Genomic DNA, 19,274 nt, shown 5'->3' with positions numbered 1-19,274 from the left:
ACTCATTGAAGGATTTTGTTAAGACTCAAGTGATGCACCATCACAGCACGTAATTATTACAGCAAGACCTGCTAGCTAAACAGGAACATTTCCTCTGTACTACTAAGCTCTGAAACTTCAAAATGAAGCACATGTAACATAACACAAGTTGTGCTCAGTTGGTATATTCAATAGTCCCCTAGCTTTTGAAATCTGCAGAAAGATTTGCTCATCAGTTCTGGTCTACCACTTTTTTCTTGCTAGCAATTTCACAAGCAAGACACCTTACTAGTAGATTTTACTCTACCATTCTAGGATAATACCTGGGACATGCGAAGGAAGTGCATTTATGTGTAGTGGAATAGACAGAAGTTTTGGATAAAACCCCGACTTGCGTGAATGTGTTCAGCCCTGAAAAAAACTCCTGCACATAAATCAGGAACAAGGTACTACAACAGAAAAAATGGAAGCAACTAGAAGCATGAAATACAGCTCCCTTTAAATCTGCAGACTGAAACTTCACTCTTGATCTATTCAATGTATAAGAATAACTGGAGGCTACAATAAACTTCTGCTTGTTTCACCGACAATGAGAATTTAAGATTCTCATCTAAAAATGAGAATCTGTGGGCTTTGCATACAAACAGCTAATGGAGTTACCTGCAGAAGCAATGAAAAAGGACCCATGGAATTTTATTACAGAATTATCAATGTTTGTTTCCTACACATTCAAGAAGTGTTTTTTATGAATATTCACACCTGTGTAAGAAAATATGCAATGATACTTCTGAAACAAGTCTTGAAACCACCAGTGCTCAATTGTGTTTTATTTCCAACAATTAGCCATTACAGTATCTGAAAGAAAAAGTATCCAAAATAAATAGCTGAAGATGAAGCATCAGAATACTACCGTCTTCGCTACTGTGGTGGCCCCCTTAAATGTTTTGTGCTTTTCAGCCTTTACTCTTCAGATTCTCCAGGCCTACGGATATCATCAATCTTCAGAATCATTCTAACGACCTGAGTTGCCAGAGAAATCTGCTGTTTCTTGCCAATCAAGGTTTCTATAACATGTTGCTGCTTCATATCTGCCAAAAAGAAGCAGAAGAATTAGATGCTCTCCTGAAAACTAGACACAACATTTAATCTGAGGTAGTAATTTCAATGTAATTGTAAAGCCCATTTTAAAATTATTGCTCTTGGCCACCATGGTTGAGAAACAATTTGTACAGACTGGAGTTTTATGTCTGGGATCTTACCAAACGTTTTGGACCACGAAGATGCAAAATCTTTTAACTTCTTGGCACCACCAAGAGCTTGGCCCCATCCTCTTGACATCCTCCCTTCAGATACTTAAGACTCATTAACCAGATTACCCCTGAGCCTTCTCTTCTCCAGGCTGAACAGGCCTGACTTCCTCAGCCTTTCTTTGAACAAGAAACTCTCCAGACCCTTAATCATTCTAGTAGCCTTTTGCTGGACCCTCTGCAGTAACTACATGTCTCTCTTCAACTGGGGAGCCCAGAACTGGACACAGTACTCCAGGTGATGCCTCACCAGGGCAAAGTAGAGAGGGAAAATAACCTGCTGGCAGCACTCCTGATATAGCCAGGATACCATTAGCCTTCTTGGTTAATTGCTGGCGTATGGACAACTCACTGTCCACCAAGACCCCCAGGTCCCTCTCCTCAGAGCTACTTTGCAGCACACGAGCCCCCAGCCTGTACTGGCACATGGGGTTACTCCTCCCCAGGGGCAGGACCCTGACTTCGCTGAACTTTGTTAGGTTTCTCTCTGCCCAACTCTCCAGCCTGTCTATATCCCTCTGAATGACAGCACAGCACTCTGGGATATCAACTGCTTCTCCCAGTTTTGTATCACCAGCAAATCTGTTGAGAAGGCACTCTCTCTTCATCCAAGTCACTGATGATTAACAATACTGGACCCAGTATTGACCCTTGGGGAACACCGCTAGTTACAGGCCTCCAACTAGACTCTGCTGCTGATCACAACCCTCTGAGTTCTGCCATTCAGCCAGTTCTACCTCTCTGTCCATCCAGCCTGTGCTTCCTGAGCTTGCCTGCGAGGATGTCATGGGAAGACCTGTACCACAGGGTGGCTGAACGATGAGTTGCCACAAAATAAAGGTTTTCAAGCAATTAGACATTTTCTATCTAGTAGACATGCATGTTATCTGTCCACCTGCATTCCCACTTATTATGACAAGGGGCAAGAGTTCATAACTGAAGTGACATATATGTTAAAAAACCCTGCCAAAACCACAAAGCAAAGAACAGCCCAAGACACTTTGTGAGAAAGAAAACCCCATTGTGCTCCTCCTTCTCCACACTGCAGTTCTTACCATTTGTTCCTTTCTGCAAGCAATCAATGCCGAGGGCAGGGTTGTTTTCTTTCACTTGCCTAGCCCGCACTTCGGTCATTGTCTGTATTGGATTCATACCACTGTTCTCAGAGAGCGCCATGGGAATTACCTCCAGAGCATCTGCAAAAGCTCTCATAGCATACTGTTCCAAAGATGGGCACTAGGGGAAATGAAACTTAAGTTCATACAGCTATTATGAACAAAAATGTTAGCAAAAGCTGATTTTCACATTATCTACAAAATACGCAATATGCAGATTTTCTTGGAAACAGTATCAACTGAATGAATACCTACTACTTGCAAATTTAAACTGCTGTTATCATAAAAGGAAAAAGGTACTGGGAATGACATTTTACAGAGGAGAAGGAAAACTTTCAGCACTGGTTATCAATGAATGTCAGGAAGTTCTATAACATACAGTGTGGGAGCTTTTTGACGGTTTTTTTGGAATCTCTTAAAACAAACGTAATCCTTATTTTCCCTTCATAAATTAAAGAAAGTTGCAACTATTCTTTCTTACCTTATCTGCTGCCTCACTGACTGCCAAGGCACAAGAAATTTCAGCTGCACCACCACCATATACAATACGATTATCACGAACAAGATTCCGAATGACACACAATGCGTCATGGAGAGATCGCTTTGCTTCTTCAATGATCTGCAATTATAAACCAGCATGTATTTTACAACATACACAACTGAAGGCTATGAAAATGCATTTCCTAACACAGAAAGGGAAACTGCAAATAAACTGTAGGATCTTTTAATGGCTCTAATGCAGCTACGTTAACACTACTTCCCAACATAAAATGTTAGACATTCAATGGCAGAGCAGGAATTGAAAACGCCCAACACCTTTTCAGTGTTACTTGCAAAATATGTAAATTCAAGCAACAAAAACTTACACAAGGTTTTCAATCTTGCCTATTTCCAAGATGTAAAACACATAAATTTAAATGCCAATATTATTTTCAGACTGCAGTCTGTGTCAACGCCCAGCTTCAACAGATGTAGGAAGATTTAACAAGTTATGCTAACCTTTAAAGCTGCATTTTTCTTTCACTAAGAACTCTTAAGACTAGAGGTTATATTCTTTTCTTCATAAGGTTTTCACCTGGTGTAGGACTTGACTTATACTAAATGTAATTTAACACTAACACTACAATTAAGAACCAGGTTAAATATGTCAGCATTTAAAGTGGTCTCATTCAGGAAGTGAGGGGGGTGGTTTGGGCTTTTTAATTTTTTTAAACTGGATTAAATCAGAGATTACATGCCAAATTTATAATAAAACCCAATCTTTTAAAAATGGTGGTATGCCTTTACCCATAAAAGTGACAACCCCCATGAGAAAAAAGAAACTAGACCATCCACAGGTAAAATTACTTCTCTACTTATGAACTATATGATCTAATAGTGAGAAACAAAGTTTTCATTCAAAAACTTACTATGTGAATCTAACAAGCGATTTCTAGCACATATTCATCACTGCCTACAACCCTCCTCCCCTTCTACTTATCCACACTGCAACGAAAATTTAGATAAATACAAGAGTTAACATGGTTTTGAAAGAAACAACACATTCTGCAATGTATGTATAAAGCACTTGTAACAAACCAAGCATCTCACCATTTTATTTCCTCCTCTAATGAAAATGGTCACAGCTCTGGAATTCTGACACTGTTCAATGACAAGCATTCTGTCCTTGGTTGTTCCAAAGGAGATCTCTCGGACAACACCCGCAAAACCCAGTTTCTCTGCTGTGAGTTCACAGAAGCGAGGAACAATGCGGCCTCCAGTTGCAATGGCGATTAACTGAAGTTAAAGAACCATCAATTATTTTGAGAAGACTTTTCAATTGCCTTTTTCATAACAAACTAGTGGGAGAGATTCTGTCAAATGCCTAATCCAAAAGGTTATCTACCCATCACTTCAAAGTATTGCAGGTGATGTCTTGTTTCTGCAAAGAGCAAGACTAAAAGCAGAAATATTCCTAGCCAATATGCACACACTCATATCGTAAAGCATAATCACATTCATTGTAGGTTCTTCCCACAGATTCCCTACAGTTTTTCTCCAATACCTACCCATACACCTAATTACACAGTTCTACCCAGAAAGCCCAAACTTTTAAATGGTACAGAATGATACTTAAGAAATGTTTTGAGAACTGCTACAGAGCTCAATTGTAGAAGATTTTACTTACTTCTATTTCAGCTCCACCAACCCAACGAACAGCAGGCAGCTCATTCTGGAGCAGCAAGTGATTTGCCTCATCATCAAAACCCCACTGGCAAATAGCAAGGTTTGCGCCGGTGTCTTTTATCTGAAAGCAACATACAACATCAATCTCCTGATCAGCACTAACACAGTAAAGAAAAGCAATCTCTTCATGATTTTAATTCTCATTTTATCAGAATGTAAGTAAAAAAAAAAAAAAGAACTACTTGGCATATACAAAGTTCAATGTTAATTTCAAACTAGTGTGGTATCTTTCTTATGTCACCGTAACTTTTATTATTATTGGTTGGATGTTGCCTCCTATCAGGATTATTAGCTCATTTCCAAAAATACAACACTACACTATGCTATTTTGTGTAAGAGTCATGGAAAACGTAGAAAACAGAGGAACAATCTTACTTGTTTCACCATCTCTTCAAACTTCTCCTTTTCATATTTCTGCAGCGCCTTGTAATCCTCCACAGATGTGACATCAAGCTTATGCTTGGTTTTAGGCTTAGGTGGTTCAAATGGACAAGTAAGGATTGCAATTTTAGCATCTTTAAGCTCCTGTATAATTAAAAAAAAAAACCCAAAATGGAATAAAAAAAGTTGAGTTTTGACCTCAGTAACACCTCTGCCTTGTATCTGCAAAACATACAGACATGTATAAAAACACAGGGAGATAAAAGGAAACTCAAAGATCATTTGACTTACTCTAAATTGAAACTAACTATATCTAAATAATACTTTCAGAAGTCTCTAACCCACCTAGAACAAATTTCACAGCTTAGACATTTGTTTAAGCCTATAACCATCTCTACCACTGGTGTCTTTTTATCATTAAAAAAATACAAATAGAAAAAATCTTCTGTAAAACTGTTATTTGCCCAATCCACTGTGACTACTAGAAGGACTACATACTCATCTTTACAACCACCTTTTATGTACATGACTGATATTATGTATCATCCTTTTTATAGGATAAACAGTATCAACTACTAGAAAAATATTTTAGAAGGGTAAAAATTTAAAATTGCATCCTTCGTTCCTGAAGCATGCTGCACAAAGACTTGTAGACCTTACCTACACCAAATACAATAGAAGGAGAGCTTCCTGTTCCAAACAGGACAATGAGGCAAAACTTAAGAAGCTTCATAAAGCTTAAGAAGCATTTCTTGATACTAAGTTGCATTAAGCATCTCAAACACATTACGGATGATTTCTGCTTCAAAACAGAACTATACAGCTGTCCTCACTTGGCCATACAGTGATCCCTCCTGCCATCATTTCTCAAGACTGTTCTAAAATTCTACCTTGGTCTCTTCCAACACAATGTAATGCTCCTCTCCCCTTCCTCTGTTGGTATATGGTTGAAAAACCAAGCCAAACTGCAGCACTGTTTAAATACTTAAAAAATGCTAGGACAGCATTTGGAGTGAACTAGACAATGTTATTTGACCATTACAGATGAGATGCAAACAGGGATATCACTTACTTTAGGCATCTGTGGATGACTGAAATCTTTATCCACAATCACTCCTTTAACCAACTGTGTATCTTCCAGTCTACCACCCACTTTGCCTTGTACTTTGATCAGCTCAAAATCAACATCTTTACGTTCCATATCTGCTACTGTCAGTACAGCATTTACAGCAATTTCTGCCATTTGTCTGTGACAGCGGTTAACTCTAGGTTTAAAAAAAAACAAAATTGCATTATGTCTCCACAGTTTAGAAGAAAAAAGCTATTCTATCAATACTGAACAGAAAAACTATCAATACAGCTAACAACTTTTGTACAAAACAGGGGGTCCTCCTTTTTTTTCACAGAAATAAAGGTGCTAAATACAGCAGAAAACAGAACACACAACATGATTTGTCTAAGTAGTCTTTGTGGACATGGTCTCAAAATACATATTTGAAAGAAGCAAGAACTTGTTAAGAAACACTGAAGTCACAGAAACCACTAAACTACCATAAAAAAGACAGCTCTGCAAAGCACTTACAATGTCTGAATTTATATACACTTAGAACCTATAATGAAATATGTAGTTATAAAACAATCTAACAAACTTTTTTTTTTTTTTAATATTAGGAAAAATCCAAAACCAACCTTTGAAATGTAACACAATTATTTTTAAGAGGTTTGCATTACTCTTGGAATTTGCTATGATGAAGAAACCTGGAGTTATCAAGTTAGAATTAATTTTGCACTCTTTAACATCAAAGAATTGTCCCGTTAGAGAAAAAGCACAATTTTTTTATCCGGAGACATAAGTCCATTGAGAAATTAGCCAAAATCAAACGTAAAAAAGCCTTTGGCAGCCACTCCAATAATGCAAACAATTTAATAAACCACCAAACCACCAGGGTTTCACCTTTCAAGCATTTTTAATGAAACGGATACATTTTTCTGAAGTTTGTGTGACTTACACTTTAGAGCCTAAGGTTGTCTTTGCTGTCTGGATCAGTGGTTCAATGTTCTGTGGATCAACTGTAAAGCTATCACTGATTTTGTCTAGATGCTCAATGGCAATGCGAGCTGCCTGCTCGTAACCGTCTGCTATTCTGATGGGATGAATACCACGATCCAGCAATTGCTCAGCCTGTTCCAATAAGGCTCCAGCCAGAACTATAAAACAAAATTTTACAATAACTTTTACTCTTCCACAGGTTACAGCATCAACTTTAATACATTATCAAAAGATTAAAGAGTACACCTTTTAATTTTTACTGTAGTATTTTAACAGTTCAAGTTTTCCTGAATGACAAAATAACCCTGAACAACCCTGAACTTGCTATGCATACAAAGAAAACTGCATGCTCTTAGACCAAAAAGCCACATGGCCACCACAGCAGGACAGGTAGAAGGTTATGGAAGAAAACCATGAAGAAAAAATTTTGAAAGTACAAAGAGGACTCTCAACACCAACTTAAAATGTAACCACAGAAGTCTTTCTTATCACAAGGCTTCTAATACAGGAACTGACAAGAATACTGAAATAGTAAACACTCTAAGAACGTGCTAAAGAAAAGCTACTGTTACTTCACATAAAATTTCTTAAAATAACTAAATAAGCTTGATGTTAAAGCTGGAAAATCTAAGTTAAATTTAAAACCTTGTCTTACCAACAACTCCAGTGGTCCCATCCCCAATCTCATCATCTTGAGACTTAGACAGCTCCACCATAAGTTTGGCTATCTGGTGGTCCACATCCATCATATTCAGGATGGTAGCACCATCATTTGTCACAGTCACCTCACCATCTTTATCCACCATCATTTTATCCAAGCCTAAAAATATAACCACAGTATGAAATACAGAAAATCCACAAAAAAAATTACTGAAAAAGAAGCATTAAAATTATTATTACCATTGGGCCCAAGGGATGTTCTCAGAGTACTCGCTACAGCCTTTGCTGCCATTATGTGAGACTATAAAACAATGGAAAAATTAAGTCAAGTCAGTATTATACATCCCAAGATCATAATATTAAGCTAAAAAAACATAGGGATAAGCTGCTAACACAAATTTTGTAATTTAACTGACATAAGCTAATTAAGAGTGAAAAAGAAGTCAATGTATGTGTATTGCTTTTAAGTCAGAAACATTTTCTGTGCCTTTTCTTGCACTGCTTGCATATGAACCGCTACAGCTTGCCAAAGCAGAGGAGGCAGCACTACAGCCCCAAAATTTAAAAAAGGCGAAACAACAGAAAAAAGCAACGCAAGCTTCAGACAGAGGGAAAAAAAGCGGGATCTAAAGGAGGAGGCTGCGAGGAGCCTCCCTGCCCGCCGCGCCCAGAAGGCGCTGGGAGGGGCGCGCCGAAACTACAGGGTAAAGGACCCCGCAGCCACGGAGACCTCATACACCTCATGCCGCGGGTGGCGGATTCGCAGCCTCGGGGCGATGTTTTCTCCGCCCTGTCCCCATCCCTCCCTCACCTGCAGGCCCAGGTGCTCCTGACACGAGACAGAAGACAAGAGTTGCACCGCCTCGCCCCACCAAGCTCCATCCTCCTGCTGAGGCCTAACGGCGCCCGTTCCCCGCCCCTAACGGAAGCATGGCGCGGCGCCCAGCGAGAACCCGTGGACGGATCGGCGGCCCCAACCCGCTCACCTTAAGCGCCTCGAGCCCCATAAGGCGCGTCTTCCGTTCCTGATCCTTGAGGATGAGGAAGGGGCGCCCATACTCATCAAACGCCAAAGTCCCCATGGCCGACATGGCTGCAACTCCTCCTGCTGCTCCCACACACCGGGCAAGCGCGAGCCGGATGCCGCCACGCCGTGACGCAACACGCTCACCCGCACGCTGCTCCGCGCCTGCGCGGCCGGTCACTGCGCGACATATTTGGCGGGCGGGACCTATATGGCGCCTCCAGCGGACTTTCTGGAAGCATTCAGAACGGGCGTGCTCGCGGCCCTGTTCCCCAGATGCTGGCAGGGAAGCGGGGGGGGGGGAAGATATATACTATATGAGGTAGAATACGGGAGCCCAGCGCAGTGAGCCGCACCGGGTGACACCGTCAACCCAAAGTGGTAGGGGCAGTCACGCGGCGGAAGAGTGAGCGCGCGCCGTTCCTCTGCGAGGCGCCATCAAAAAGGTTTCGGTCCCTCCTCCCCCCGCCTGGCGAAGTGGTATTGCCCTCCACTATAAATATGGCCGGCTAAGAACGGGTGTTTGTCGGTTCTGGGGAACCTCGGGGTTGTGGTTTGGGGTAGCTGGTAGAGGGGTGCGTTGTGCTATGAAGAAAAGTAATTTCTGGGAGGAAAAACCATAACTACTCTGGAACGGTTAGGGAAGCGGGCTCCCGGTTGTCCGTGACGGGGAAGTCTTTCCTCACGCCGTCCCTGAGCTGTTCCAGGGTGCTCTGCTTCCAGGCGGGTGGGGGGAATTACGGGTTTATATGGCTTGAAAAATCACGCTTTAGCCTCTAAAAAGCAATAATAGTGACGTTTTCCGTAGAGTCTTGGCATCCCCCAAAGGGGTGTAAGTAGTTACTCTTTTTCCTTCCTGATATCCCAGTACCGCTTTGTGTTAAGCACGTAATAAAGCTATTAGATAATTACTCTTCACTGTCTCTTTTTAGGTGTGATGTCCAAGGTGGTAGAAAAAGAGAGCCATGCAGCAGCCCCGCAGGACGACTGCAAGGGCGCATCAACAGGGAGGAGCTGGGGGCTGTGGGTCACCGCTGGTGTTGGTGGGACCTTAGTGGCTGTTTATGCTGTGGTCATACCCTTCGTGATGCCGGCTCTGAGGAAAGTGTGCCTGCCCTTTGTTCCTGCAACTTCCACCCAGATCCAGAATGTGCTGAGAATGTTAGAAAGCAGAAGTGGCTCCCTAGTTGACATTGGTAGCGGGGATGGCCGTATTGTAAGTCTTGGGCATCACTTTCCTTGTATGTTGCCTCTCAAAGTGTCAGATGCTCCAGCCATGGCTGATGTTGTTTTCTCATATTTATGAATGTCTTTGTCTTTGGCATCCAGTGTTTTTGTCTGAGCCTTAGAAAAAGGCTCAAAGCTGAGAAGGGTTCATATTCAGTTTAGGTGAGTGAGCAATGTCTTTTTTCTTCAGTCTTGCCTGCAGCTTGACCACACGTATAAGGTGATGAACTCATCCTCTTGGCTTGAGGGGATTGCTTTGAATTCATGTGAAAAGATACATTGGAAGTATTGGTATTATGATTGTCAAAGAGCTGTGATTCCACCCAAGTTTATAGCTGCAGCATGTGATGTTTTGAGATTAAATAGCACTATGCATTTGGAGCTGCAGCTCTATGCTTATTGTATAAAGGTGACAGAGGAACGAAGAATGAGAGATGAGCAGTGGATTACATAAATAATAATTCTGGTGTCATTAGTGCTGTAGTTTTCACACCTTTGTGCAGTTCTGGCTGCCCTGCTTCAAAAATCAATGTGAAACTAGCAGAATTCCCAAGAGAAATGGTGAGAATCGCTAAAGTCAAATCAATACTGTGCTTCCAGGACATTGTCTGAACTCTGATTTGGAAAAGTGGTAAGGCTGTAGTAGGCAATGGTGTCTTTTTTTTTTTTTGTAGTTGTGATGTTTTTTGAACCATAACCATCTGTTTCAAGTCAGGTTTAGTAACAGGATGATGCGTGAAGTGGGTTTTGATGGAAATGAGTAAGTTCTTGAATGCTGCCTTCATCCATAGTTCATGTGATTGAATCAACCAAATTTGATTTGGAAATCCAGATCTCTTAAGGTGGCTTAGAAGGAATTGTACCCAAATAGGAAACGGAGAAAAGCATGTAGGTATGTGAGCTGCAGTTTTTGATGCTCTCTCTTCTCTGCAGTCTGACCTGACACTCAGTTGAGGCACTCTGTGTTTAATTCTGATTTTTGTATGCATGTATATATTTATTTGTGTTTGTGTGCTTAAATGGAGTCTGAAAACTGCTTGGAGAGCCAGGCCTAAAATTGAATACTTGGTGTTGCCTTAATGTGTCTGTCCTAAAAAAAGCTGAGCTTCTGTTCAGGAGTTTTTAAATAGTTGGTGCTTCGGTGTGACCAGTGGATAAATATGATCATTTTTTTATTTCCGAGCTTGGTAAAAATGTCAGATTTTTCTAGTGTATTTGCATGTGCCGTGTGCATGATGAAAGATGTGCTATTTTAATAGTGTGAAACACACTGTCCAGGTAATGCTGTTTGAGATGTTTACTTCCTGATCGCACCTTGCCTGTTCTGTAATTCATAGTTCATCAGGCTTCTCCTGGTGAGAACCTGGCAGTAGCCTTTTAAATTAATGACTTAAGTCTTAATTCTGCGTACTGGTGATGTTTCTATGAGAATAGAAACTTTTTTTAAAATCTCAGGTTTTGATCTTGTTTGAAGACACTTCAAATACAGCTTATCAATTCTAAATTTTAGGGTCTAATTTAGAGAAATGTCTTTAAAAATCAATGTGAATTACCTTTTGCCTTTTAAAATGATATATGAAGCTTAGCAGTGGATGAAAGCTCTACTATGAGATTTATATGTGGGGTTTCTTTTTCAATTTCTTTTTATCCTACATTTAAATTTTACCTTTTTTTAAATGTAGGTCAGCAGTTTATTTTCAAGCTCTTTTTATTGGTGGGTCATTTTGTCTCAGATTCAGGTGTCTCTCAAGTGCCAACCCATCACTGCGTTTCAAATAAGTTGTCTCACTTTGAGCTTTTCTGTTTGTGTATTTCTCTGTTCTCTCTATGGCCAATTTCAGTATTGCAGCTCCAAGGCAGTGTCATAAATATGTTAAATTAAACTCCTATGCTAATCATAGACATACTACAGGCTTATAGCTTTGTCCTGTGAATGTTTAAGTGGTTCATTTTGTTCATGTGAATGTATCTGTTAATTTCAATGGGTCTAGTCGTATTACTAAAACGTAGTTTGAGTTTTTGTTCACTATACTGCTAATCTCTTGGGCATTGAAATCTGTATGAAATACGAATGTGCATTCCTTTGATTTATATTGTAAATAACACTGTGCGTGAATACACTTTCTCTGCTTCTAAGTGAAGATTTACTTTCTTCCTTGTAGGTGATAGCAGCTGCAAAAATGGGTTTCAAAGCTGTTGGCTATGAATTAAATCCCTGGCTGGTCTGGTACTCCAGGTACCGTGCTTGGAGAGATGGGGTACATCACAACACCAGATTTTATATTTCAGACTTATGGAAGGTAGGTGGTGAAATATAAAATCTGGGCTATTTGAGAGATTTCCATAGTTTAGGAATACTTGCTTGAAAGAACCAGAATACTGACTGGCCACAAGATGCTGTACTGGGCTTTGAGAAAAGTACTTGAGCCTGTAGAAACCAAACTCGAAGGACAATCAGCTTCTCTGCTGGTTTTGTGCTTTGGTGAAGTGCTGTCCTTTTTCAGTACAGACTCCTTGAACGTATTATGGCATGATTGTGCCTGATGACTGATGTGGGGTGCTGTAACGTCAGGTATTGCTGAGAGCTGATACTGTGGGCTCAGTAACAAGACTTTATTCACCTAATGTGTGCGATCACAATCTCACCTGGCATTTCATTAGATGTTTGTCCTTTTCTAGCTGTGTAGTGTGTTACCTGGTTTTGAGTGTTGCTTTAAGGTAACTTACATGTGACTGAGATTTTTTTCACAATTTATAATCATTTGAGTCACAGTTGCTTTTTCAATGTGGCGTGCCTTCTTGGGTCATGTTTATGTGGGCCTCTCCCAAGTGGGTAGTAGGAATTTGGAGGAAAAGTGCTAGTGTATTATTTTTTCTTTTTTCAGAAGGGAGCATTGGAAAACTTAATGGCACTGAGTGGGAGAACTCAGGCACTGGAATGCTTGGCAAGTTCTTGTAGCTAGCTAACATTTAACAAAAGAGGGGTGGTCAAACTTGAAACATACATCGTTTTAACATGCAGGAGCTGTGGAAAAACTAAGCCATAAGTAAAATCATGTTCTAAATTAACACTTTCTGTGCTACTAGAATTAGTGCTGTATTCTTGGCCAGGCGGTAAAAGTTTTTTGCTGTTCAGCAATATAAAGTTGTCTGTTTAGAAATTTGTGTGATGAAAAGTTGATATGGGACATTTTTCTAATTTTTGGTCTGAATCTCTGGTGAAAGGAGTGCAACTACAGGGATTAGGGCAAAGAATGGTGAGAGCTTCTTCTAATACAAACGCCATTTTCATCAAGACTTGTTCCCAAATTTTGTTTTAGGTTTCTTTTTCCTGTTATAGAAATGTCGTCGTTTTTGGGGTGCCTCAAATGGTAAGTTTTTTTTGCATTGTTTAATTATTTTAATGCTGAGGCATTCGGTGTTGCTTCATTTTGCAGATAAATGTGCTAACTTGTAAAATGTCAAAGGTAGTTAATACTAATATTTTGATATTTCATTGTTGCTTGTTAATGTCCATGATAATACCTGATAAAACTTGTGACTGTATGCAGACTGGAGCTCTGAAAATAGGCATGTTTTCTTCTGTCCATTAGTTCATAACCAAAAGGAAAACTGATGTGCTCAAGTTGCTTGGAGGGAAGGTGATAGATTGATTCTTGACAATTTTAATTTTTCATACTGAAAAAATGAGGAGTTTGCAGGGAAAGGATGGAGTAGGATATTGGCTGCAACTTATTTTTGGGAACCTTCTTAGAGGAGACTATTGAATTTTGCCCATAATCTCCAAAACCCAGATTAGCTCAATTAGGCCAGCAGCAGATATATTGTAATAATCTCTTGCCCATGTTAGACTATGAAAGTTTAGAAATGTTTCAAGTATAATTGCTTAGAGAACAAGTCCACAAATTCTTTGCCTTTTAGGAAGGCTTTATACGCCTATGTTCATTGTATTCCTCCGGAAAAAGTATTCTTCAAAACTGGTGTAGTAACTGAGTTCCAGTGACTGCTTTACTAATACATTCGATAAATTTTGTCAGATGATGTAGGTGTTTTGGTGTTTTGTTTTTTTTACTGTAAAAGAGGAAAATTTCTTAAATATTTGAAATATTCTTGGTATTTTATTACTGGAATCTTGTACATAGGTTGGATGCAGATGGAGAAATGAAACAGAAATATCCTATAAACGTTTTTGTGTTGCTTCTTTCTCTGCTAAGGCAAATGTGAGATGAAATGAGTGAAGAGTTTTATGCTATACTGTACAACGTACACTGCTAATATTTCTGTAGTAGTAGTAGCATAAAGATGCAACAAGAAGCATAATAAAGCTTCACTATTCTCTGCTTTTTCTTTACCAGCATTGGAATTAAGATACGTACTTCAGATTTAAATCGTAACACATGTTGGAAACTGAAGTTAAAATAGTTATTTTTCTTTTTCCCTACTTTTGTGGTAGCATATCAGTGGGAACTGTTAACGTTGTGCTACAGATGTTACCAGGTTTGGATGTTAGGTGCTCTCTAGCTCGAGTTCCGGGAGGGGGCAGTATAAATATTTGAATTCGCAGTCAGAAGTTCTGCAGTTGTACTGAGGGGAAAAGTGCAGGTGAAGAAATTTTACTAAACTAGAAATAAACAAGTGCCTTGGGAAAATGTGAGTAAACCCAGCAGAAATACTGGCTTAACTTTAAATGTAATAGTATAAAGTGGGATAAATTAGTAACAGCTGTGATAGAAAGAGTAGCTCTAGGGCTCACAATAACTTCAGTAAATTCAGTAAACACTGGGCTAAATTCTTCCAATAAAAATACTGTCATAAATGTGATAGATCCAAACATATGAACTAGTGCATTTCCTGAGCATTTGTTTGCTCATGATCCCCTTTAAATTTACTTTGGAAGTTGTGAATGCTTAGCTTCCTGAATGATTAAATTGATTTTCTAGAAACTTTAATGCATTTTTTAGTTTTTACTGAAAAGGTGGCAAAAGGTCTCTTCAGCTTTTTTAATAATACTGTTCTGATTTGATGTTGTTAAGCAGTGCTTTTATTTCATATCCAAGATTTGCTTACAGAATGTGGAGTTACTGATTTTCAGAGAAAACTAAGACCTCTCTTGTTCTTGCAAACGCGTGGGGAAAGGTGGGTTTATGAGTGATTGCAGGGGCTTTTACTTGCTCAGGGTGGGATGACAGAAATCTTACCAGGTGTGCATGTTCTCAGGTTCTCTGTGTTTTAACTGATTATATACTGTACAGAAGGTTTACTAAGCTGTATATCTGTGTAGACATACAAAAAAAACCCTGACCTGGCTTGGTAAAAGAGATAGTATGATTATAACACCTAATGTTACTGATAGATTTAGCTTAAGAACTAGTTTGACTGTTTAGTTCAAGGGTATGATTCTTTTTTGCCTGAGCTATTAATGATGTTTTGTAATTTGAGCTAATGTAGACCTGCGGTGTCACTAATTTTTATAATTACTCATTAAAAAATAGGCTATATCTGTATTTGTAATTTCTGTAATAATGTACCCCTTCATTTTCCAGAGTCTCAGCTTGGTTTGAGATTCCGAAGTGGGCTTATTTTTCTAGTTTATTTAAGTGCAGTAGCAAAAATGTTTTAAAGTATTTGCTGTATGGATTAAATCAGAGCGTAGAATGCTCAAAAATATCCAGAGGTAACTCTCTGATGTATTAGATCTATGACTATATTTTTCCTAAAATACTTTGTTGTGGGCTTAAATGTAGCTATAATAGGATGTTACATCAAAGGCACCCTGTGTGTGTATATGATAGTGGAAGCTATCTGCAGCCTTGGGAAATACATTTTCTTCAGTCAGTCTTGTTTTCTAATAATGTTCTGTTGCTTTTTTTTTTTTGGTGAAATTTTCGTATGTTTTGTGTCATTTGTGACTTATATTGATTTGTATTTGTAAATAATTGCTGTTCTTTTAACCTTTTGATATCATGACATAACATTTAGACATCAGGTAAATAGACTTTTACATGTAATAGAAGTAACCTGTGGAGCTTGCTGCTGTTACTACTCCCTGAGATAGATACAGTGCATAAGAAATAAAGGAATTCTAACGGGTGTGCACTGATCAGATAAAACATAATGTCAATTTTTTCCAAAGGACAAAAATGGCTAAGTTTCCCCCCCCACCTTTTTTTTTTTTTTTTTCTCTTCTTCTTCTTTTTCTACCCTCTCCCCCCTGAACATAATCAGTATCTGGCATGGACAAGAAATTTCTCTGAAGTCTAGATGTGTTAATTCATTTCTCATTTAATCCATAGCAGAATTTGCAAATTAAGTATTGGAGACAGAGTATCTGACTGGGATGCGTGTTTCTCTTTGGAAGAGTAGTGATATTTACCTTGACTTTTGTATCCGCTCAGTTTTTGCAAATGGAGGAAAGCTAGACTACAGGTTTTCAACCAGCAGGAGTTGTGTAGTGGTATTTTGACACAGTCCCCCACAGCATCATTTCATCCTTCTTTCTGAATTGGGGAGGTATGGATTTGGTGGATGGGCTGTTCAGTGGAGAGGGTATTGGTTGGGTGGTAGCATCCACAGGATAGTGGTCAACAGCTGAGTGTTCAGATGGAGATCAGTCATGAGTGATATCCCTCACGAGGCGTTATTAGAACCAGTACTGTTTAATATCTTTATCAGTGACACAGACAGTGGGATCAAGTGCACCCTCAGCAAGTTTGCAGATGCCACCAAGCTGAGTGGTGCAGTTGACACAGCTGAGGTGTGGGATGCCATCCAGAGGGACCTGGACAAGCTCAGTAAGTGAGCCCATGTGAGCCTTAAGAAGTTCAACAAGGCCAAGTGCAATGTCCTGCACCTCGGTTGAGGCAATCGTCAGTATCAAGAGGCTGGGGGTGGAGGGACTGAGAGCCGTTCTGGAAGGACTTAGGGGTACTGGTGAATGAAAAGCTGGATGTGAGCTGACAGATTGACACAGATCCCAACCTGGAATACTGTGTCCAGCTCTGGGACCCCTAATGTAAGAAGGATGTGGACCTGCTTGAATGAGTCCAGAGGAGGGCCACGAAGATCATCAGAGGAATGGAACACCTGAGAGATTTGGGGTTGTTCAGCCTGGAGAAGGGAAGGGTCCAGGGAGATGTTATAGTAGCCTTCCATTACCTAAAAGGGGCTTATAAGAAAGATGGGGGCAAAGTTTTTAATAGGCAATGTAGTGATAGGACAAGGGGGAATGGCTTTAAACTGAAAGAAGGTAGATTTAGAATAGATACGAGGAATAATAGTTTTGCAGTGAGGGTGGTGAAACACTGGAACAGGTTTCCAAGAGAGATGGTAGATGCGCCATCCCTGGAGACATTCAAGGTGAGGCTGGATGTGGTTCTGAGCAACCTGATGTAGCTGAAGATGTCCCTGCTCATGGCAAGGTGATTGGAACTACATAACCATTAAAGGTCCCTTCCAACCAAACCATCCTATGATTCTATATGCTGTTTCATGCAGTGCAGCAACTTACATGCATATATTAACAGGCTAGACCCTACAAAGTTCAAGTTCTATAGTATTTAACATGCCAGTACTTTGCCATACAGTGGCAGCAGTATATTTGCTTTGGGTTGTTGGCTGTGTAATGTTTTGAGTGTCCCAGGGTATGTCTTGGGGTTAGACTGGAAACTACAAGATGCATTGGCCTTTGAGTATCATATACAAATTCATGCGACTTGGGGTATCATAAATTCTTCTCTCTACAGAGAATCCCACTGAAGAGAATGATAAATTGGGACATGCAAAGTCTTTACTTAATGTGTGGTTATCTAAGGGCTTATTTATGGGGTTTTGATAGTATTTTTAGAACTTAGAGCTACAGTTTTCTTGATCTTGCCAATCAGGGCACAATAACCATTTTCTAGTTTCAGATGTTCTTTGTCAGTGCATCAAAGGCAAAATGTATGTCATGAATACTTTCCTACATTTCTTTTTCCAAAAATTCTTCAAAACTTGGACTTCTCTTAAATACTTGAACTAGATTCTGAAGAGAATGGTTCTGGTTTTTACTGCTTCTGAAAGCTTTTTCTTGTTATTCAACAGATGCCACAGTTGGAGAAGAAGCTGGAAGAAGAACTGGAATGTAATGCCAGAATCATTGCCTGTCGTTTTCCTTTCCCTTGCTGGATCCCAGATCATACTACTGGAGAGGGAATAGACACTGTGTGGGCCTATGATTTGAAACACTCCAGAGAATGTGAAACAAAAAGATTGGAAATTTCACCAGAGACAAAATTCTAAAAATCTAATTTGTTTTTGAGCTGAAATTTTTGGCTTTGAGTTCACCTTTTAAAGAGTGAACAGAGCCCCAGGATATGGAGATAAATAGTCACTAAAATAAATGAAATACACCGGTTATCTGAAAGCAGACAAAGGTTTGTGAAAGGTGTAGTGAAGTGGCTTAATGTAGTTAGTAAAAATTATGAAATAGTTCTATGAGAATCAGAAAACTTCAGTGTGGAAAATGGGATAAAACACGGTTCACTGTTGTTAAGGGGAATGTATGTACTAGTTAAGATGCTCAGATTGATGAACTTAATATGTGCATTCTTTTTGAGCCTATGTGGCTTTTGTTAGTGGTGTTGGAAGCAGTGTGCAAGTGGCTTCTCAAATGAGCCGCGGTTCCCAAATGTCCATTATGTGTGCTGAGTAGGCATAAAGCTGAATATATCAAACTGATGCAGATGGAGTGTGATGATGATACCAATGTTTTGCACCTCAACCTTGAATGTGTATTTTTTTGAAGTTGAATATGACACAAGCAAATATAACAAGTTGCTTATTCATTAACACAAATGCAGCCCTTGATGTGTCTTTATTTAACTTGTGATGTGAAGACAAGACTACAGAAGTGTGTTCTTACTGAACACTTGTTGGTATAAGCCTTTGCAAATAACCATAATTTTTCCTAACCTCTCTGATTTAGGAAGACTGTCTCTGTTTCTAGGGATAGTTGGTCTGGCTAGCTTGGTTAAATCTGGTTAGACCTCATTAACTTATAGTGAGATGGGAAAGGAGATTTTTCAGTCAGGCTTCTTTTACACTTTTCTGTGCCATCTGATGTGAGCTCAGAAACCCATGGCATTGCTGCATGCCTTTTCCTTGGAAGGTGAGGCAAGTTCTCCCCTTGTCTTTGCTGATTTGCAGTGAGGTACTGCTGCTACTTCTGTGACTTTTCCTTTTCTGACATGGTTACAGCACTTTCATATTTTGTCGCAGTCTGCTTACTTGGTCTGTGTTTTGGTTCCCAGGTAAAATTTTACCAGTTT

At 39.6% G+C, this 19,274-nt stretch overlaps 2 protein-coding genes across 3 annotated transcripts; one reads left to right on the top strand and one right to left on the bottom strand.

The window, feature by feature from the left end:
- Positions 1–778: 778 nt before the first annotated feature.
- On the bottom strand, positions 779–8,916 carry CCT5 (chaperonin containing TCP1 subunit 5). Of its 2 annotated transcripts, none has more exons than XM_061369691.1 (11): positions 8,705–8,916; positions 7,959–8,019; positions 7,714–7,878; positions 7,018–7,216; positions 6,081–6,273; positions 5,003–5,152; positions 4,569–4,688; positions 3,992–4,177; positions 2,883–3,020; positions 2,342–2,522; positions 779–1,067 (listed from the first exon to the last, which is right to left on the bottom strand). In XM_061369691.1, exons 1-11 carry the CDS (start codon positions 8,807–8,809, stop codon positions 940–942), a joined length of 1,626 nt encoding a protein of 541 aa, XP_061225675.1. In that variant the 5' UTR covers positions 8,810–8,916; the 3' UTR covers positions 779–939. The 2 variants fall into 2 exon arrangements, with proteins under 2 accessions (XP_061225675.1, XP_061225674.1); XM_061369690.1 differs by lacking the exon at positions 8,705–8,916 and adding an exon at positions 8,530–8,611.
- A 209-nt stretch (positions 8,917–9,125) lies between these two features.
- On the top strand, positions 9,126–18,801 carry ATPSCKMT (ATP synthase c subunit lysine N-methyltransferase). The gene is made up of 5 exons (XM_061369692.1): positions 9,126–9,148; positions 9,675–9,958; positions 12,132–12,269; positions 13,290–13,340; positions 18,049–18,801. Exons 2-5 carry the CDS (start codon positions 9,680–9,682, stop codon positions 18,244–18,246), a joined length of 666 nt encoding a protein of 221 aa, XP_061225676.1. The 5' UTR covers positions 9,126–9,148; positions 9,675–9,679; the 3' UTR covers positions 18,247–18,801.
- The last annotated feature ends 473 nt before the right edge of the window (positions 18,802–19,274 follow it).

This window comes from Neopsephotus bourkii, unplaced genomic scaffold (assembly GCF_033783945.1).
Source record: "Neopsephotus bourkii isolate Nb327-2 ecotype Australia unplaced genomic scaffold, CSIRO-AGI_Nbou_v1 NB_1508, whole genome shotgun sequence".
NCBI lineage: Eukaryota > Metazoa > Chordata > Aves > Psittaciformes > Psittacidae > Neopsephotus > Neopsephotus bourkii.
This window is presented reverse-complemented; position numbering and strand designations above follow the sequence as displayed.